The following is a 20143-nucleotide window of genomic DNA, read 5'->3' as shown; positions in this document are numbered from 1 at the left end:
CCCTGCAGTGACTTCACCAGGAGGGGATGCCAGCAAAGCAGACAATCTACCCAAGTCTGGGTGGAAGAGGGGTGCATTAAATGCCAAGTGTACCAATACTTTACTAGACTTTCACTTCTGCCAATGTGAGATGGCACTGCACTGTGTGATCATTTCTGAATGCAGTTTCACGCTGAAAACACTAAAAAACAAGCGCACGCCGCCTTCGATGGCAGCAGAGGGGAGGGGAGAAAGGAAGGGGCTGGCGCGATTCCCTCGTGGGATCAGGGAGCTGGCGCCCCGATAATTGATAACATTTGGCGCCAGCTGCTCGCTCCTGCGTGTGAATAGCCAGACGTGCACGCGTTGCCATTGGAAGCAATGCAACGCGTGCACGTTTGTACAGGGAAAGCTGTCCCCATGACATAAGGTCCCTTTCCTATGCAGCGCATGTGCGCTGCGTAGGCCGAGACCTAAAAAGGAAGGTCTTGACCCACTTTGTTAGTCCAACTATCTTCCTATTTCTCTTCTTTCTGTGTTCTCTAAAATTCTTGAACGGCATATTAATACCATACTTTCTTCTTTTGTCAGAACCTCTAATTTGCTTCATCCATCTCATTCTGGATTCAGACACAGTCACAGCACTGAATCTACTCTCCTTGGAGTTACTGAGCATCTTAGACTTCAACTTGACTCAGGGGGAACCTCTGCGCTCATCCTGTTGGATTTGAGTGCTGCGTTTCACATGGTGTCTCATTCCATTCTGTTAGAACGCCTTGACGCCTGTGGGATTATGGGCTTTGCTCTGAAATGGTTGAGGTCTTTTCTTTCTGACTGTACATTTTAGTTTTTTTCTAACAATTTGAGATCGCACACGTTACAGCAAACATCTGGAGTCCCTCAAGGCTCTATTTTGAGCCCTTTAGTTTTTAACTTATATGTTCGCCCCTTGGCTGACATTGTGGAAAAGTCAGGTCTGACTATCTTCTCCTATGATGATGATACTCAGATCGTCTTCTCCCTTTCTGCTGCTCGGCATCAAGACCCTTCCTTATTGCAGTGTGGCTTGAGGAATGAATCTGCCTGGTTGACCAATAATGCTCTGAAGCTTAATGGTTCTAAAACTAAGGTGCTGATTTTGGGTAATAACCCAGAGCTGTGGGGTATCCAAAACTGGCTGACGACGTGGGCCCTGTACCTGTTCCTGTGTCTCAAGTCAAGAATTTGGGTTTTATTATTGATCAATAGCTCTCTTTTAAACCCCAGGTCTCCAGGGTTGCTTTATCTTGCTTTGCTGTTCTCAGATGAATCAAAAAAATCCTTTGGTTAATCCCATTGGCAGCTCAGAGAACTGTTTTGCAGGCCCTGGTGACATCCCGGCTGGACTATGGTAACTTCCTGTATCTGGGTGTTGATAAAGCCTCTTTACATTGGCTACAAGTCATCCAGAATAATGCTGCCCGTCTTCTTTTTTGTCTGCCGAGATTCGCCTCCGCTTCTCCTCTACTCCATCAATTTCACTGGCTTAGAGTCAGTAAGGGTATCGAATTTAAGTCCCTCTGCTACACTTTTCGCATCAAATGGGGCCTTGCTCCTTCTTACATTCAAAGACTACTTACACTCTATGTTCTGGTTCGACAACTGCGCTCGTCCAGTCTTTCATTGTTTTCAGTTCCCAGGTTTCGGCTGGCCCGTATGAGTGGTCACTCCTTCTCTTGTCTTGGCCCCAAGCTCTGGAATGCCCTTCAGCTTGACCTCAGAAACTGTCAGTCTTTGATGGCCTTCCGTAAGAATTTAAAGGCGCTTTTGCTTAGTGACTCTGTTTGACCTCTTTGTTTTTTCCTCTCTAGCCCTTTCTTTATTTCTGTTTAGCTGTTGCAGCCTCCACACGTCCAGTGCCGGGAGTGACCCTGTTGGGTAGCTGTGCACTTTATAAATGTAAAATACAAATGTAAATGTAAAATACAGATACAAATGGAAGGTGAGAAATATCCTTCCTCTTCTTCGCAAATGATACAGTACTGTTGGTACAAACCGAGCTAGCTATACATCGTTTACAGAATGGTTTTGAACTTTTTTGTGACATCAAAAAACTTAGCATCATTGTGAACAAATAACATTAATGATCCTGTTCCCTGAAGAGAACATTCCACATCAGAGGACGTGCCTTGGAGCGTGTTTAAACCTTTGATGATATGGGCATTAGTTTCGACCATAAATTATCTTGGGTGAAATAATTGAAGAAAAAGGTAACAGAAATTAGCCAGAGCACAAGTGTTGTTCTGCGCCTTAAGATCAATGTTGGTAGTGAGTCAATACAACTCATTCTGCAAGTATACATCATGAAAGCAGTAGCTGCATCCAGACTGTGGGGCTGTAGATGAGCAACTAAGCTACAGAAATCTGAGAACTGCTTCCTACGATGTGTGCTGCCCCTAGGCTCAGGCAATCGAATGAAAGCCTTACGATTAGACTTCGGCATAACCAGCACTGATCAGATTATCCATTTAAACTCAGGCTCTCCTGTGCTATAATTTGGACAAATCCTGAACCTCAAGTCTATCTGAAAGCACTTCTTAATTTCCAGGGAAACAAAAATTCATCAAACACAGAATGGCTGTAGCATATTAAACATACCCTAAGGGAGATTGGCTTGGCAGATACAGATAGAGGGTTGTTAGCCCTGTACACACCCCTGGAGTATCCCTTGCAGGCCTGCTGATGGAAGATGTGCTGCTGCCTCTGATACGACTGCGGCTTTTCTGGCGAAGTGACATTGTTTCCTCTCCTGGGCTGTTACTGTCAGTGCAGGAGTTGGCAGGGCACCCATAGATTTGCCAATCTCTGTGTCCTTTTTAATTTTTTCTAGCATCTCATCAACTCTGTTTCCAGAGAGATGCTCCTCGTTGAATGGGAGATTGAGAAGATGCTGCAGGACCTCAAGAACTTCCGGCCCATCTCCCTGCTCCCGTTGCCGGCAAAGGTCATTGAGAAAATCGTCAACATGCAACTGGAATGCCAACTCGAAGACAACAACATCTTAGACCCGTCCCAGTCCGGATTCAGATGAAACCACAGCACCGAGACAGCCCTCATCGCCGCCACAGACGACATCAGGCGCCAACTAGACAACGGCGAAACATCAGCCCTCATCCTCCTGGACCTGTCAGCCGCCTTCAACACGGTCTGCCATCGCACTCTAAAGACACGCCTCCTAGAAGCCGGAATCCAAGAGAAGGCTCTTGACTGGACCACCTCCTTCCTCTCAGACAGAACCCAGAGCGTCCACCTCCCACCCTTCTGATCCGAAGCCACCGACATCATCTGCGGCATTCCCCAGGGCTCATCCCTCAACCCAACGCTGTTCAACGTCTACATGGCCCCCCTCGCACAAGTGGCCCGCCATCACGACCTCAACATCATCTCCTACGCCGACAACATCCAGCTCATCCTCTCCCTCACCAAGGACCCACACACCGCCAAAACCAACCTCCACGAGGGAATGAAGGCCGTCGCCGATTGGATGAGGAGCAGCCGTGTGAAGCTGAACTCGGACAAGATGGAGGTCCTCATCCTCAGACCCACCCCCTCAGCCTGGGACGACTCCTGGTGGCCGACCACACTGGGAACAGCACCAACACCCACCGACCATGCACTCAATCTAGGATTCATCCTCGACTCCTCCCTCTCCATGTCTAAGCAGGTCAACGCCGTCTCCTCCTCCTGCTACAACACCGTCTGCATGCTCCGCAGGATCTACAAGTGGATCCTGACCGAAACAAGAAGAACGGTGACACAGGTCCTCGTCAGCAGCAGACTGGACTACGACAACGCACTCTATGCAGGAATCCCAGCCAAACACCTACGACGACTACAACGCATCCAAAACGCCTCCGCCCGACTGATCGTCAACGTCCCCCGCCGCAGCCACATCACCCCCCACCTGAGAGACCTACACTGGTTCCCCTCAACAAGAGGATCACCTTCAAGCTACTCACCAACACACACAAAGCACTCCACAACACCGGATCAGCCTACCTCAACAGCAGACTCAGCTTCTACACCCCAGCTCTACTCCGCCACCCTCGCCCTAGCCTCAGAGCCTTGGGACCCTCACGGGTAAGTAGAGCGCTTTACAACTACTCTGATTGATTGATTGATTGATTGATTGAGTGTGAGCCAAGAGATGCAAAGCCAGGTGTGTTGTCTGAGGGAGGCACAGGTGTTAATGTCCCTGGATGCTATGTCCCCAGCATCAAGTGTGCAACTAATGGTAGTACTCAAGATGGACGTGGCCTCCAACACGATCTCCTTCCATCACCTTTCTGTACTCCTTTGGGCATTTTTTATGAGTTCCTGTGTAGGAAGGTAGATCCCTGACTATGGTTGCCCCCAACTTTTTGCCTGGTGTTTTGCTGGTTTTCTGACTTAGTTGACCTGGGGCCCTGCTATTCAGGACCCCAGGCCTACTGCTCTCTCTGTAAAATGGATTCCATGTACCCTAGGTACATATCTAATTGGATACTGAGTCACCTTATCAGTCCCTGTACAGTGTACCTTAGGTACCCAGGGCATAGGTGTACCCAGGGCCTACCAGGGGCTGCAGCATGTATTATGCCACCCCTGGCTGGCCATCCAAATCTGACACAACTGGCTGCACGACAGCTGGGGCAAGGTGGTGTAATCACCCTTTGCTTTAGATATAGTATACCTATATCTAACCTTAAAATGGACACACAGATCTCCTATCAGTCACTCCTATGGCAGGCCTTGACAATCCTGAAGGCAGAGTGCTTGGAATCGTGTGAGATAGTGCTCTGGCATGAGCTGAGCCTGTCTGCGGCTTTCGGGATCCATCCCTTAGCCGTTTCCATGATATCGCATACCATATACTCTTAAGTGCATTATAATCCTCGCGGTTATATGCCAACTCTGGTATCGCTTTATCAAAACATGTCGAGTAAGGTGTCATACGAATTGGAATACTAACCCCTCGCCAATTCTGGCGACGGGGTTAGCATTCCACCCTTCTAGAGGGACACGACATGTATGTAACCTGTAACCCCGGTTAGAGTCAGACAGAGCCTTAGCTCCACAAAATGGATGCTGCCACCGAGACACAAGTCTGCCCTCCTGCTGCTGGGAGTCCTCCCAGCCCAGGAGGCAAGGACAAAGGGTTTCCTGCCAGGGGCGGTGCCAGCACCGTCCCAGACAGGATTTTGTGTATCCTAGGTAGGCAGGGCTTTAGAGGAAGGTGACTGCAAGTGGCACCCCGGTGCTCACTGTGCATAGGCTGGCTGAAACCAGTTCCAGGGGCACTCCAGCCCCTGGCCTGGGGAAAGCCCGCCAAAGGAGAGGGGTGTAACCACCCCCCTCCTGGTCCCACCCATAGGGCAGGACTTAGTCGCGTGCCAGCCCCTTTTTGCAGGATAAAGGTAGGAACTGGCCCCCTTCCAAATCAGATCATCTTTGAATCCTGAAACTACTTTCCACGAAAGGAACTCAAGACTTCTTCCCAAGATTCTCCCTTGTGACTAAGGAGTAGTCACCCTGCAGCAGCAGGCACCAACCAAGCATCGCGGTTTGTTGCCAGTCTCTCCTTCGGATCAAGACTGCTCCAGCACGACTCCAGCAAGACTGCTCCAGCACGACGAGAACCGGCTTCCCTGGCACTCTGACCTCAACCTACATCATCAGGCCAGCTGTGATCCGTGGGTGCGACGAGACCTCGAGGGACCGTCCATCTTCAGAACTGCACGACGCTTGTCCAGCACGACTCCCGAGTGACCCTCGACTGAGTGCTTTGGGGGTAAGAGAAGCCCCGACCCTGAGCAGCTCCAGCACCGAAGTTCACCCCCCCTGCATCCACGAGATCTGCGTGGGGCCCTTCTGCTCTTTGCTGCCAACCGCGTTGTCCAGGTCGCTTGCCCGTTGGCTAGTGACCCCTTCACGACGCTCCACGACGACAACTACTGCTGGTCTGGTTGCTCCAGACTAGCCCTTGCTCCCCTCCAACAGAGGAGCACCCTGGACCCTCCTGGTCCACTCAAGACGCCATTTTAGGTCCACCGCGTGGGCCTTGCATTTGCCAAGACTTGTTGCCCAATCCTGGGTCCAGCGACGTCGACAGCAAGAACCTTCGTGGGACAGCTCGCACCTCCATCCTGGTCGCCGACAACGCCTCCTGGTCCGAGAGACTGCAGAGCCCAGCAGCGCCCACTCACCTGGCTGAGGTGACTTCGTCCGGTGCCATCCTGGTGCCCACTCAAATCACTGGCTAGTGATTCAGAACTTGGTCCCCTCTGCTTACAGGTTTCTTCTTCCCTGATCCAGGCTTGGATCACTCCGAACTTTCTTCACTGGCCGCCTGCCAGCAACTCTTTCTTCAGGCTCCTGGATCTTCAACGAGGGTTTCCGACGCAACTTCAACCCTATGCAGCCGCAGCCCCTGGGCTAGGTAACCTGAGTACTCCGGTGCTCCAGCATAGTCCAACACCCTAAGTGTTCGGATCCACTCTTGTTTTCGACCCACCTAGTCGGGTTCGCCCGAGAACAGTAACTTTGCAACTGCTAGCCTCCATAGACTTTTTCCCGCCTTACGCGTGAGAGTTCCCACTCTGCACACAACGTCCACAGGCCTCCTGCATCTAATCCCAGTGTTTAGAATTGTAGGCCTAGCGATTCCTGAGTCTAGAAAAGTACTACTTACCTGCTAGCAAGTTCGCATTCCACTTACTGTGTATATGGTTTTTCGTGCCCCTAGGGCATTTGTGTAAATTGTGCGACTTAAAGTATTTTCGTAAGAGTTTTGTTGTGTGCTTAGCTCCCTGACTCATAAAGAGTTCAGGGTAGTCTTGTTATAAATAAATACCTGTTTATTTTCATAACAACTTGTGTGGTGTCCTTTCACTTGGTGTTCAAGGGGTAATGTGATGGTAAAACAGCTGGCTTAACACACCCTCTAGAGTCTTAGCCTTAGACTGCTCGTATCTATGCTACTAGGATAGCTGGTCTATAAGGTTGACTTACAACCAATCATCAATAAGGGTTGTTTGGACTGATACATAGTGATCACTAGAATAGTGAGCACTGCATATCAGGCCAACTTCTCACATCCTGCCTCTACTTCTAATGGGGACTGATTAACCTGGAAAGGAGGCCAGTAGAATTGGCTATGCACCAGTGTGTGCTGCCTCTACTGCTTCCCTCTTGCCCACAGCATTGTCTTTTTGCTATTCTTATCAGGAAGCACGTCTTCACCTGTGGCTTTGGTGGAGGCTCTCTTGCAGGCGGTGAGGGTGACCAGGGAATCAGTGTGGACCTGGTCCTTGATGTAGATAGGGTCGCTAGGTGAGGGCTTATATTTTTTCTCAACACTATGTGTTCCTACTTGTTTACTGCGTCCTTTAAAGTTTCTGGGGCAGGTGGGAGCATGCCTTTAAGCATGGGTGAGAACTGGACTGACCGTTCAGACATGGAAAGAGTATCCACTGGAAAGTTTTCATCCCCTTGGAAAATGTGCATGTTGATGTTATGGTGTGCAGCAGCCCTTCGAATGACTTCATGGTAGGCTGTGTTATCATCCAGCAGGGATGCCCCTACCAGGTAGTGGTTCAAGTCAGATCACCCAGGAGAGTCGACGTTATAATTTGTGGGTCCTGGGGCTAAGGGCTGGTCATATCGGTTGTTCTGATCATAAGAACAGCCAGGATCCAAAATGGTGCGTGTGGACCATTCAGGTGACTTTTCCAGAGACAGACGATGCGGTGTATGTGAGCGTGGTGGTAGAGGTGGTGAAGTTGTTGGCAGAGCTGAGAGAAGAGGAGGCGAAGGCATAACATATGGGAGAGGGCTTTTACCATCTGAGGAAGGTTCTTCTTTGAAGGCAAGCCTTCTCTTGCAAGCAAATGTCTCCAATGGCTTTGGCAGAGGTAGTTTGCTGAGATGTTCCTGCTGACGGGGTGAATGAAGAGACGTTTCAGCCTGGGGTCAAGCTCTTGCTGGAGTCACTGCAGAATCAATGCTTTTGACTCCTCAAATCTGGCTGCCGACTACAATTTCAATGTTGATAGGATCTATGGTGTCAATAAGATCTTCTGGCACCGTCTTGGGTGGGACATTTAGTACAGGCTTTAGATGAGAGTCAGGATGCTTGATATCCTTCGATCAGGTGGGGCATCCACTGAGTATCAACACCCATCGGTGAAGCCTTAGTCGTCTCTAAAGCCTAGTCTTGTTGCTGACTGCAGACCAAATTCAGTGAGGACTCTGGAGGTGCCAGTCTCAAATGTCTGTGCAAGGGGCACAATGCCAGACACCTGTGGGAGTGATGCTGTACCTCAGCGTGACACTTTCTATGCAACCATGTTTGTCACATGGGTCTGAGAGACAAGTATGGTACGTTGCGGGCCGGTGGTCGTCAGGATTGTCTTGAGGTCCTCTTCCTCATGCTTTGATGTACTAGAGGGTACTGTTTCTGAACTGGGCATTTGCTGGGATGCCGGGATTCCAGATGGACATGCATCTTTTGCCTTCCTCATTGTCAAATAGATCTTCATCTCCAAAAATATGTGGAGTTTCAGAGGATGCATGTTGGTGCATCTTGTTATATGCCCAATGTACCTTAGGTCTTCTTTGAGCCAAAGGTAAAGCAAGACTTACAAGAAGCATTGTAGTGGTCGGGGAGAGAGACAAGTTGCAACAGTCGTGGTGATTTGACCAGGAATACTTCAAGTTGCACTAGGGGCAATTTTGGAAGGGTGTCCAAGCCCTTCTGATTGGCACTCTCTGATGCTGATGGATGAGGGATGGAATGCAGTCCCTGAAGGGCGAGAGGAGGACCCTGGTGTCCAATGAGCATCAACTGGTGGCCTTCCAAAGCATGTACAGAACACAAACTATGAGCCCTCTCGTCGTACGTTTAAACCCAAAGGCGGAAGAAAACAATCTAAAATTGAGTCGGTAGTTAGGGGCATTGTGAACGAAGGGAGGAGTCACAGCTCAGAAAAATTACTTGCATATGTCCAAGCCCAACCCTAGATGGCAGGAGTTTCCTTGGCTTAAGTATTTACAGCTTGAGCCTATAGAAAAATCCCTGGAAATCAACTATGTATACCTTTACGCCATCCTTTCATTTACTGTATTTATCAATCACACATTCATGGCTCGTACTCATCCAACCTCAATCCTAAATATATTCTCAGACTGAAATGTAGGTGCTAACAATGTTTTATTAGTATAAAATTGTTTCTTATCTTGACATTTAAAATATACAGAAATATTCCCGAGATAATGCACATAAACATAAAAACACAGTTTAGACGTCCCACTTTATGTTGTCATACAACAATACATAAACACTTTTAAAAAAAAGGAGAAACATGAGATATATTCATAGACCATATAACTCTGGGAAATCGGGGAAAAGACAATTTCGGAGTCAACCCGACAAAGAAACCAGGGTGATTTCCCGCCTCCCAATACTGTAAACGGGAGAATATATGATTAATGAAAGAAATGCATACATGTGGAGTTGACATATTATCAAAATATTAATCAGCGGTCAAAGGCTACTTCCATCTGAGTAAAGGAAAAAGAAAGGAAGATCATATATCCTAAATGTTCATTGAAAAAGAATTATAACTTCGAGATTTGGAGAAGTCTACTCATTTCTAAATCCATAGTAGAATTATAATTTTAACGAAACCATTAGAAACCCTGAAGAAGTAACTTTTAAATGAAAAGAGTGACCCCAAATGATACATTGTCCTGAAGAAGGTGGCCCCATATCTACTGGTCTTAACCACCGAAACGCGTCGACGCCTAGAACATGACGAGAAATCCACAAAAGCCGAGGGATTGTGAGATACATGGAAATTCTTGTACTAAGCACCCCTTGTAAACAATATATAGAGCTTTTGGAACAGATCAGTATCTAATTAGAATATTAGAACTGTTTTTTTAGAGATGGGGTGATTCCAATGTTGTTTTTGTGATTATATCTCATGCTTCTCCTTTTTTTTAAAGTGTTTATGTATTGTTGTATGACAACATAAAGTGGGACGTATAAACTGTGTTTTTATGTTTATGTGCATTATCTCTGGAATATTTCTGTATAATTGAAATGTCAAGATAAGAAACGATTTTATACTAATAAAACATTGTTAGCGCCTACATTTCAGTCTGAGAATATATTTGGGATTGAGGTTGGATGAGTACGAGCCATGAGTGTGTGATTGATAAATACAGTAAATGAAAGGATGGTGTAAAGGTATACATAGTTGATTTCCAGGGATTTTTTTATATTGGCTCAATTTGTCTAAAGTACCCTGTTACCCGGAACCATGGGGTCATCTCTCTCTTTTTTACTTAAGTATTTACAGCCACATATGCTACGAACATAAATGATACTCTGCCAGTCTAACAGAATTTAGCCCTCATCTGGTTTGGTGACGATATTAAAAATGGCAAGAGTTAAATGTTTCTCATTGGTGTAGTGTCATAGCACTCGCTGTTAGTCTGAGGCTTCACCTGCTGAAATAAACTCTGCCTGCACATTCATTGTGTGCCAACATATGCACGCTTTAGAAGTTTACCTTAAACATTGGTCTTTGTTGGGCTGAACCAATGGAACGAGGCATGTCTGGGGCAATGACTCCAGTTTCATACATAATTAATTTGTATTAATCCTCCAAGTAGAGTCTTTTTATTATATATCTCGGTACACACCTTACGGCTGTCCCTCGCCTACTCACGTCTTCAACTTCTCTCATACCCTCAGGCACCCATCTAACACTGCACCATCCACTCCAACCTTCCACTCCTTTTAACATTCCATCCCTTAAGAGGAAACTAACATTAACTTCACAGCATGGGCTACCACCACACGGACGTTGATATTTTGCATGACTAAACCTCAAATTCAACTACATGTCTTTTCAGTCACTACTCTATTGGTTCCGCAACATCATTTACTTATTTACTTACTATTATCACAGGCTCTTTCGAAAGAACTGTCTCCTTCTTTGTTTCTTCCCCAGTCTCCTTTTCCTCCCTTCTCTCCCTCTTATGGTCACTCCTGTTCGGGGACTCCGTAATGGACTGGCCAATCTCCAGCTGAAGCAAAAAACACAGCGTTATCAATGGCAGCCTCCACCAGAAGAGTACTCTATATTCTGATGTGCTGATCACTAATTCAAGAGTACAGTGCAACATACCAGATTGAGAGTAAGAGGCAATTGTAGAGCCTTGTTGTTGCCCTTGTAAATTGAAAGGATTCAGTGGGTCCAGATCATGATGCCTTGGCAGATCTGTGCAGAGCAGTGGTTTCTGATTTACAGGTGGTTTATAGGTTCAAACCTGAGATAGTTCAAGTTCAAGTTCAAGTTCAAGGATTTGTATAGCGCACTACTCACCCAGAGGGTCTCAAGGCGCTTGGGGAGGAGGATTATTATTTATCTAATAGCCAGGTTTTGAGTTCTTTTCTGAAGGGGATGTGGTTCTGTGTAAGGCGGAGGTAAGTGGGGAGTGAGTTCCAGGTCTTGGCTGCCAAATAGGAGAAGGATCTACCTCCCATGGTGGATCTTTGGATACGTGGAACTGCGGCGAGGCCTTGGTTGGAGGATCTTAGTTGGCGGGTGGGTGTGTAGAAGGATAGTCGAGTGTTGAGGCATTCGGGTCCTAGTTTGTAGAGGGCTTTGTGTGCGTGGGTGAGGAGACGGAATGTTATTCTCTTGTTGATGGGAAGCCAGTGGAGGTCTTTCAGGTGGCCGGTGATGTGATCTTGGCGAGGGATGTTTAGAATGAGTCTCGCTGATGCGTTTTGGATGCGTTGGAGTTTTTTCTGTAATTTGGCTGTAATTCCGGCGTAGAGGGTGTTTCCGTAGTCTAGTCGACTCGTAACCAGTGCGTGGGTGACAGTCTTTCTTGTTTCGGTAGGGATCCAATGGAAGATTTTTTTGAGCATACGAAGTACGTTGAAGCAGGAGGAAGAGACGGCGTTGACTTGTTTGGTCATCGAGAGTGAGGAGTCTAGGATGAAGCCAAGGTTACGTGCGTGGTCTGTGGGTATGGGTGCTGAGCCCAGATCCGTAGGCCACCATGAGTCGTCCCAGGCAGAGGGGGAGGATCCTAGGATGAGCACTTCCGTTTTGTCTGAGTTGAGTTTTAGGCGGCTGTTTTTCATCCAGACGGCTACTTCTTTCATGCCTTCGTGAAGATTGGTTTTGGCGGTGTTGGGGTCTTTGGTGAGGGAAAGGATCAGCTGGGTGTCGTCGGCGTAGGAGATGATGTTAAGGTTGTGTTGACGCGCGATGGAAGCGAGTGGACTCATGTAAACGTTGAAGAGGGTGGGACTGAGTGATGATCCTTGTGGTACACCGCAGATAACTTCTGTTGCCTCTGATCTGAACGGGGGAAGTCGGACTTTCTGAGTTCTCCCAGCTAGGAACGAGGTGATCCTGTCCAGGGCTTTTCCTTGTATGCCGATGTTGTTGAGACGTTGTATGAGGGTGCTGTGGCAAACCGTGTCGAAGGCGGCGGAGAGGTCGAGTAGAATGAGGGCCACTGTTTCTCCGTTGTCCAGAAGTGTTCGGATGTCGTCTGTTGCAGCGATGAGGGCTGTTTCGGTGCTGTGTTTGGCTCGAAAGCCGGATTGTGAGGGATCGAGGGAGTTGTTGGATTCGAGGAAGGCGGCGAGTTGCTATTGACGGCTTTCTCAATGACTTTGGCCGGGAATGGGAGGAGGGATATGGGGCGGTAGTTTTTAAGTTCGGAGGGGTCTGCAGTTGGTTTCTTCAGGAGGGCGCTGACTTCGGCATGTTTCCAGCTTTCTGGGAAGGTAGCAGAGTTGAAGGAGCAGTTGATGACATCACGGAAATGGGGTGCGATGATGGAGTCAGCTTTGTTAAAGATGTGGTGGGGGCATGGGTCGGTTGGCGAGCCAGAATGGATGGAGTTCATCAGGCGGATGGTATCTTCAGTGGAAATTGGGTTCCAGGTGCTGAGGTTGTTAGCGGGCGGTTTATGTTCTGAGGGGGGTGGGGAGTATTGTTCGTTGGAGCTGTTTCCGAAACTTTTATGAATGTCTGCAATTTTGTTGTAGAAGAAGGAGGATAATGAGTCGCAGAGGTTTTGGGAGGGAGTGATGTCATTTGAGGCTGCGGTGGGGTTGGTGAATTCTTTGACGATGTTGAATAGTTCCTTGCTGTTATGGGCGTTGTTGTCGAGTCGATTCTTGAAAGCAGATTTCTTGGTTGATCGAATCAGCTGGTGGTGCTTGCGGGTGGCTGTCTTGAGGGTGGACATGTTGTTGGTGGTTGGGTTTTTTCTCCATGTTTTCTCGAGAGTGCGGCATAGCTTCTTGGATTTCTTAAGGTCATCGTTGAATCAGGGGGCCTTTTTGCTGTTTTGTTTGGTGCAATGGTTTTTCAAGGGTGCTAATTCATCAGCGCTGTGAGTGATCCATTGTTTGAGTTTGATGGCCGCTTCGTTTGGGTTCGATGAGAGGGTGGGTGGGTTTTGGTTGAGTGATGTGAGGAGTTGGTCGGTGGTGATTTTGTTCCATTTTCTTTGGGGAATAGGATGTGGGGGGTTGTGGGTCGAGGTGGTTTTGTAGCTGAAGTGAACACAACTGTGGTCCGTCCAATGGAGGGCTGTGGAGTGATCAAAGGAGATATGTTTGCTGGAGGTGAAGATTGGGTCGAGCGTATGTCCGGCTACATGGGTGGGGGTGTCCACAAGTTGTTTGAGTCCGAGAATGGCCAGGTTGTCAAGAAGGGTGGTGGTGTTGCTGTCATTATTCTTTTCCAGGTGGAAGTTGAGGTCTCCTAGTAGAATGTAGTTCTCGGATGCGAGGGCATGTGGACTGATGAAGTCAGTGATGTCTTCGCTGAATTGTTTACGGGTTCCTGGAGGTCTGTAGATGAGGGTGCCTCTAAGTGTGGTCCTAGGGTCGGTGTGGATCAGGAAGTGGAGGTGTTCGGCAGTTGTGAGGTTGTCGTCGGAGTTGGTCGCGATTTTGATGGTGTTCTTATGGACGATGGCGATGCCTCCTCCTGTTTGGATGGGGCGGTCTTTTCGGATGATTTTGTAGTTGTCCGGGATGGCTATGGCGATGTCGGGTGTTGATGACGCGTTCATCCATGTTTCAGTAAGGAAGGCGATGTCCGGTGATGTAGTGTCCAGTAGATCCCAGAGTTCAGTGGCGTGTCTGTGGATCGAGCGGGTGTTCAGCAGGATGCACTTCAGGTGGTTGGAGTCGGAGCTGTTTTTGGTGTTGGTGGAAGTGGTATGGGTCTTTGTGCTGGTAAATTTGCAGGAGTGGCAGGCGAAGGGACCGTGGGTGCGTCCTGGCTCAGCTTCGTAGCATTGCGGTGTGCGTCCGGGGTTAAGGGCTAGAATGGTGGCGGCGGCATATGTAATGCGGGTGGAGTGGGGTTTGCGTGGACAAGGGGGTCTGGCGCTGGGCGCGGTCCAGGCGCGGACGGGCGTAGACGGGCTTACCTTTGGCGCACCTTCGGCGCGCAAGGGGCGCGTCCGCAGCACGTGACCGCTGCGCGTGGACTGTTCTGACATAAGTGCATAGAGGAGGGGGCGGAGCGTGGGAGGAGCAGCTGGGAGGCGGGTGCGGGGTGGAGAGGACGGGCTCTGAGGCAGGACAACAACCAACAAAATGGAAGGCAACAATAACAACACCGAATCAGGTTGGGGCACCAAGCGCTATGGAGCAATGGGGAGTGAAAGCGCTAGCAAAGTCCAATGCGCACAATGAAAAAACGAGCAGGCAACGATAATGCAGCAGAGATAAAATAGCAGTAAAGCGCTGTTTAAATTAAGTTGCACACGCTGTTATCATTGAGCAGGCAGCGGTCTAGGCAGGTAGCAATTCGAATTGTAAGCAGGCAATGCAAGTAAGTTCCAACGATACCCAGGCAGGACAGGGAGCGTGGGGAGCGACCGCTTCCGATGGTATCAGGACGGTCACAGCGCAAAGGAGGGCGTGGAGAGCCTTAGAAGTCCGTGGGTGGGAGGAGCAGCTGGGAGGCGGGTGCGGGGTGGAGAGGATGGGCTCTGAGGCAGGACAACAACCAACAAAATGGAAGGCAACAATAACAACACCGAATCAGGTTGGGGCACCAAGCACTATGGATCAATGGGGAGTGAAAGCGCTAGCAAAGTCCAATGCGCACAATGAAAAAACGAGCAGGCAACGATAATGCAGCAGAGATAAAATAGCAGTAAAGCGCTGTTTAAATTAAGTTGCACACGCTGTTATCATTGAGCAGGCAGCGGTCTAGGCAGGTAGCAATTCGAATTGTAAGCAGGCAATGCAAGTAAGTTCCAACGATACCCAGGCAGGACAGGGAGCGTGGGGAGCGACCGCTTCCGATGGTATCAGGACGGTCACAGCGCAAAGGAGGGTGTGGAGAGCCTTAGAAGTCCGTGGGTGGGAGGAGCAGCTGGGAGGCGGGTGCGGGGTGGAGAGGACAGGCTCTGAGGCAGGACAACAACCAACAAAATGGAAGGCAACAATAACAACACCGAATCAGGTTGGGGCACCAAGCGCTATGGAGCAATGGGGAGTGAAAGCGCTAGCAAAGTCCAATGCGCACAATGAAAAAACGATCAGGCAACGATAATGCAGCAGAGATAAAATAGCAGTAAAGCGCTGTTTAAATTAAGTTGCACACGCTGTTATCATTGAGCAGGCAGCGGTCTAGGCAGGTAGCAATTCGAATTGTAAGCAGGCAATGCAAGTAAGTTCCAACGATACCCATGCAGGACAGGGAGCGTGGGGAGCGACCGCTTCCGATGGTATCAGGACGGTCACAGCGCAAAGGAGGGCGTGGAGAGCCTTAGAAGTCCGTGGGTGGGAGGAGCAGCTGGGAGGCGGGTGCGGGGTGGAGAGGACGGGCTCTGAGGCAGGACAACAACCAACAAAATGGAAGGCAACAATAACAACACCGAATCAGGTTGGGGCACCAAGCGCTATGGAGCAATGGGGAGTGAAAGCGCTAGCAAAGTCCAATGCGCACAATGAATTAAACGAGCAGGCAACGATAATGCAGCAGAGATAAAATAGCAGTAAAGCGCTGTTTAAATTAAGTTGCACACGCTGTTATCATTGAGCAGGCAGCGGTCTAGGCAGGTAGCAATTCGAATTGTAAGCAGGCAATGTAAGTAAGTTCCAACGATACCCAGGCAGGACAGGGAGCGTGGGGAGCGACCGCTTCCGATGGTATCAGGACGGTCACCATTACGGTCACCAGATACATTGGTAGTGATAGGCAAAGGGCCCAACCATTGGATTAACTTGGGGTTCAACTGGTCAGCATCCTTTGAAAGCTCTGCAGAGAGATGTTTATATCTAAATAGTATGATTCTCACTCAGAGATTTACTTCAGTTGGACTGTACAACATTTTAGGAGAGAAAATGCTAAAATGGAAAATTATCTTAATCTACCCAAGGAATTTCATCTCAAAATAGGGAGTTTGCCTCTGAAATAGGCAAAGTTCACTGAACTAGCATTAAGGTGCATTGGGAGAGTGATGTGATGTACTGTATCAGCAAGTTGGCCATCATGTTAGATCTCAGGCATATTGGTAGAGGTATGCCTCAAATGTGGCATAGGGATGCGGTAGGGTACCCTTAGGGCAGGTCGGAGGTATATTAGGCGAGCTCCATGTGCGTCCCTAGCATTGCTTATCAGGGGGTTCATCAAATCAAAGTCAAGGTTTTTGTACACAGGTTGGAGGTGTGAGAGACTCTCTTGTATTGGATCAGAACAGTTTTACCAGACGAGAAGTAAACTATAGTAGCTGAGGGTTTGAGCTTAAGTTCATCAGAGAGAGAGAGAGAGAGAGAGTGCATGTGTGTTTTGTGAACGTAGTACTAGGTTGAGGTAACAGAAGCTCTTTCAAGGAGGTGTATCAATGCACAGTACGGTTACAGTAGAGGTACTGCATGTCTGGAAGGTAAAACATTGCAAAGGCCAATACATTGGGCAGTTGCTTAAGTTGACTCATACTGAATGAGGACACTCTTCAAAATTGATGAAGCCCTCCTTCAAAAAAGATTGTAGCCCTTAAACCTCCTTCTTACGTCACGGGGGTTTAGCCTCGAGCTGTTGCTGCACGTGACCCCACTATCGTGATCCAGCTGTAAAAGGTACAAAAAGAAGTCGTCCTGATAGCGATCAGGAAATTCCAGTTCCACATCCACTTGAACGTCTCCTGGTCCGGCGTTGTGCAACTGCATAGAAAAGAAAGCAAACAGATAAGGATATTGGGGAGGAAGGACTTCCGGTGTTTAAGACGATACGCGAGAAGGAAGGATGCTGTACTCAGCATAAATGCACAATTAGGGTTGAAAACATCTCAGTCCAAATGTGGAGGACCCGGCATCCCCTGTCCCACACAATCATTTACCAAACACTCACTATTCTGATGAGAAACTCACTTGCAACCTTATCACTTTACACATGTAACCTATCCACCAGCAACCTTAACATACTATATGCTCCCTCAACAAAACAGACGCAGTACTTATACATACTGATGGCCCAGTTACAACCAATTTCTTCCATAAAAGTAATACTTACCGGGAACCCTCACATAGTACCTTGTAACTTTGCTATGCAGTGCCCCAACATGAGAAGCACTGGCACGACTATTCACAATACTTACTGTTGGCCACTTCTTCATCCACTGGCTCTTTTTCCCTCTTTCTACATTTGACACTTGGACTCCATGAGTTTTTTATCTTCCACCCTGCTCGAAGCTCCTTCAAGCATCAGCCAAGCATCATCCCTGTTAAATCCTTAGATTAATACATACATGACTCTTCCTTATCTTCATGATACTCCAATACCTTACTCTAGCAGTTCATTCCTTATTAGATAATATATACACCTCTTACACCCAATGCAACTTCTGGGGGAGAATCTTGGAATGACCTTTCTGCACCATATCAACCCACACCATGTTCCACGTCTGAACTTGAAACACATTCCCATGTCAAAACTTAATGGGAAACTGTTTGGCTGAACTCTCTTCTTTATCTAATTCAAGCAATGACACTTGCTCCACACTCGCTGCTACCAGCTCACCTAATCACTCTGGGCAAACATTTGCGACAGCAATTGCACTAGGTAACCTTACAAATATTGCAGCTCGATTAGCACTGTGGTGGAAGATTGTAATACACTCATTAGACTTCCACCCTTTACACAGCTGGATGCCTCGCTTTTGTTTTAGGATAGATGACTCACAGGTGCCACATGGACCAACATTTAATGCACAATCAGCTCTACACTCTGTTGCCAACTAATAAAGGTTTGCATCAGTTTCGCATGATGCTATACGCTTGCAGCACTCCAGGGCCTTGAGGATGTATGACGTTACAACGCATACTTTTACCACGCATACCTTTACAATGCGGTTTTTACCACGCATACCATTACAACGCATAGCGCTTAGAGGTGCTGGATAGTGGTAAGTATAATTTTCTATTCCAACTCCAGTCCCCGTGGACACTAGGGAAGGTGTTGGATAGAAAATTAAACTTATTCCCTATCCTAGAGCGCCCCCCAGCGCAATGCGTTGTAATGGTATGCGTGGTAATACCTGCGTTGTAATGGTAGTGCGTTATAAAAATTTCGTTGTAAACGTTGCATACAGGGCCTTGAGCACCTTCGCAAGCACTGCTCACATCTTGGAAGCATGCATGCATGCAACAGGAAGTTATTAGTTGATTGCATTATGGATAGAGTTGTCTACTTTATTTCTACTTCATGTTTAATTGCCCTGCCAGGTGGATTAGGACAGTTGTGACTACATAGCTGATGTGTCATGTTGGTGTAACCTGAGTTATGGTATAACATTTGGATCTCGGCAGACGTTTCATTATGGCACCCATGTCACCCTCTCGGTTTTAACCACATCTTTGGGAAGACAGCATGTCATGAAGCACATGGGTTGATAGTTTGACGAGATATTTATTGACCTCTAGGGGTAAAAGGTACTCTGATGAAACGCAGCACGGTGCTACATTACAATAATGCGTGGTGGCTGAAGGGGTGAGAATATTCAAAACATTTCCTATGCTGCATGATGGTGATGTAACTGAGGATCTGAGACTTTTCAACAGAAGGTTAAAGAAAAGAGAGGACTATGTTGGTTTGAAGATCAGTAAAAGAAAGTGGAAGAAAGTGGCACTGGGTATCTTGGGCCGCATCACATTTTAAAGGAGAGCAGTGGATGTGAGAGATACAAAGTACTTTTAAACTGTGCAAAGCATGCCCATATTTGTGGAAAGTTATGTGGTGAGTCTAAGGTGGTTGATCACTACATACACAATTACGTGATTGACCAATGAGTATTTCACTAGCTTGCACGAATGAAGATTAGAAAGGAATAATAGACTTGCTTTAGCACTTCCAGAATAACACGAAAAGATAGTCCACTTTATTTATATTTATAATACTACTGTGGTTTGTGGACAAAGGTAATTTGTCTGTCTTTAAATAATGGTATCAGAATAGATTGGTTATGCCGTGTGAAGTGTGATGTGCATCAGTGTGATTTTAGGGCATTAGGGCGAGTCATGCGGAGGGTGAGGGAGATTTCTAGCAGGAGAGCCTTGATGACTGTTACTACAGCTATGGCGTGGATAATTTTTTCTCAGGGAGGAGAAGGCAAGGCACAGGGAGGGAGTTTAGGGCTGGGGGGGGGGGGGGTACGGTGGGGGAAAATGGGGCCAAGGGCCAGCGGGAAATGCAGGGGAGGAAAAATGGAGAAAAGCGGAAAATACTGTCACCAGTATACTTTGTCTGGAGGAGACGGTGGGTTGTATACTGTGCCATTAACATAGTTGACATTTCATTAGCCAATTGAAATGTAAAAGTGAGAATTTCAGCCCAAAATGGACAGATGTTTGCATAAGAGCTAAAAAGTATAGGGCTAAAAATCTCTGTCTTCAACAAAACCACATTGTAACAAACAACACACTGTACGTTACCTGCTTGAGACATTATTTAGAGTTTGCAGAAGGGATACACCGTCACAAATGTGGAGATTATCCCGTCCACCATTTTCCGAGTGCATTATAGTCTATAGCACTTGTGTAATACGGTGGACGTGATATCAGACACGCTTTGACAGAGTA

The 20143-nt window shown here is 47.7% G+C and overlaps 1 protein-coding gene across 3 annotated transcripts in view; it reads right to left on the bottom strand.

The window, feature by feature from the left end:
• The window catches only part of ITGA2B (integrin subunit alpha 2b), a 298569-nt gene that overhangs the window by 67437 nt on the left and 210989 nt on the right, over positions 1-20143 (bottom strand). For all 3 annotated transcript variants that reach the window (XM_078645167.1, XM_078645165.1, XM_078645166.1), the window contains 2 exons: positions 17081-17230; positions 10966-11094 (listed from right to left, as the gene is read on the bottom strand). In XM_078645167.1, coding sequence (XP_078501293.1) covers positions 10966-11094; positions 17081-17230 — 279 coding nt within the window. The remainder of the gene's footprint in view (positions 1-10965; positions 11095-17080; positions 17231-20143) is intronic.

The sequence above is a fragment of the Lissotriton helveticus genome, chromosome 5_1 (assembly GCF_964261635.1).
Source record: "Lissotriton helveticus chromosome 5_1, aLisHel1.1, whole genome shotgun sequence".
NCBI lineage: Eukaryota > Metazoa > Chordata > Amphibia > Caudata > Salamandridae > Lissotriton > Lissotriton helveticus.
The sequence above is the reverse complement of the archived record's forward strand: the minus strand, read 5'-3'. Positions and strand labels throughout refer to the sequence as shown.